The 1,779-nt window shown below is 41.3% G+C and overlaps 1 protein-coding gene across 1 annotated transcript; it reads left to right on the forward strand.

Annotated features, from left to right (window-relative positions):
- Positions 1-334: 334 nt before the first annotated feature.
- Positions 335-1,102, forward strand: LOC104943854 (polycystin-2-like; the record flags this gene model as incomplete). The annotated part of the gene is made up of 3 exons (XM_010769319.1): positions 335-712; positions 798-918; positions 1,004-1,102. Coding segments are annotated over exons 1-3 (372 nt in total), but the record flags the coding sequence as incomplete, so codon positions are not given.
- Between the last annotated feature and the right edge of the window lie 677 nt (positions 1,103-1,779).

Below are 1,779 nucleotides of genomic sequence, written 5' to 3' on the forward strand. Positions count from 1 at the left end.
GGTGAGTGGGAACAGGTGGAAACAATCAGGGGCGGGGCAGACACTGGGCGTTTCTCAATGTCGAGTATACTGTACCTGCTGCAGAGCCACTATTTCCAGTATACTACGTCATAGAGTGGCGCAGAATGCTGGGCATTTAACATGCATTTAAACGGTCCTTCGGCGCCACTCGATGACGTAGTATACTTGAAATAGTGGCTCTGCAGCATGTGTACTCGACATTGAGAAACGGCCACTAACGATGGCGGGAAAACACACAAAGGGAGGAAGTAACAGGGCCTGAAATGAGACAAGAGGTAAGTACAAAATAAAACAGGAAATGGAAAACGAGACATGACATGAAACACGGGATTCGACCAGAGATATATGAAATAAAATGACAACAGACATGACATGACGTGAAATAACATGAAAACCTGACTAGACTTGGAATGACAGACATGATACATAAACAAAACTAACAAATTTGACGAGACACAACACCAACTACTATAAGGTCGACTAATGCTAATATTTTCTCGTCCTCTCAGCTCTTTAAGTTCATCAACTTCAACAAGACCATGAGCCAGCTGTCGGGCACCATGTCTCGCTGTGCCAAGGACCTGGTGGGCTTCGCCATCATGTTCTTCATCATCTTCCTGGCCTACGCTCAGCTGGCATACCTGGTGTTTGGAACACAAGTCAACGATTTCAGCACTTTCCAGGCCAGCATGTATGTCTTTCAAAGCACAGTGCTCACATGTAGCAGTACCTCTCATGTTCCCTGATGAATACATGTGTTGTTTCTGTTTTTGTAGATTTACTCAGTTCCGCATCATCCTGAGGGACTTTGAGTTCTCAGAAATAGAGGAGTCGAACCCCGTGCTCGGACCGATCTACTTTACAACCTTTGTCTTCTTCATTGTCTTTATTCTCATGGTGAGTAGAGTGTCCTGTGGTTGTTTACATACAGTACTCCCCCTCCCTGACACAATAACACCTTTCCCATTCTCTCTCCATACAGAACATGTTCCTGGCCATCATCAATGACACCTACTCTGAGGTGAAGGCCGACATGTCCCAGCAGAGGTCTGAGATGGAAATGACAGATCTCATTAAGAAGGTATTGAGCTACGTGGAATATTCATTTTGTCCGGTCAGATTCAATCCATTGAATCAACAGAAGCCACCACCACGGCAATAAGATCCAGAGCCCACTCCAAATATTGCAGTTTCTGGGGTCTGGTTGTTTCTTCTTACCGATACAGATATTGGAAAACATGTAATAGAAAAGATATTAGAACAAATAAAGAATATTAGGAAAATGTCAGTGTTTTTTCCCGGGAAAAGTGGCAGTGGAGTTGTTTTCTCCAACCCTTAGATGCATAAGTGGGTCTTTTTTGACCCGGTGAGGAGGTTTTCTTAGAGTATTTTATCATTTTATATTCCAGCTATTCATCAAAAAACATGTTTTGGATATCATGCCATTAAAAATTTAAATTTAAATTTTAAGAAATTGTAGTTTTTGTATTACTACCCCAAGCTTCCATAAGTGGGTCAAAAATGACCCGCATGCATTTTCTATGGCATCCTCTGGGAACCTTTGATTCTTATCACCTGTTGCTGTCAGGAATACATTCACTGTAGACCACACAGACTACATCACAAGTGACACCTCTCAGGAAGATTATGGTACACAGCCAGATCTGATACCTGTCAGTATAATAATAATAATAATAATATTAATAATAATAATAATAATAATACATTATATTTTTATAGGGCTTTTCAAGGACTCAA

The sequence above is a fragment of the Notothenia coriiceps genome, unplaced genomic scaffold (assembly GCF_000735185.1).
Source record: "Notothenia coriiceps isolate Sejong01 unplaced genomic scaffold, NC01 NC01_scaffold00006945, whole genome shotgun sequence".
Classification (NCBI taxonomy): Eukaryota; Metazoa; Chordata; class Actinopteri; order Perciformes; family Nototheniidae; genus Notothenia; species Notothenia coriiceps.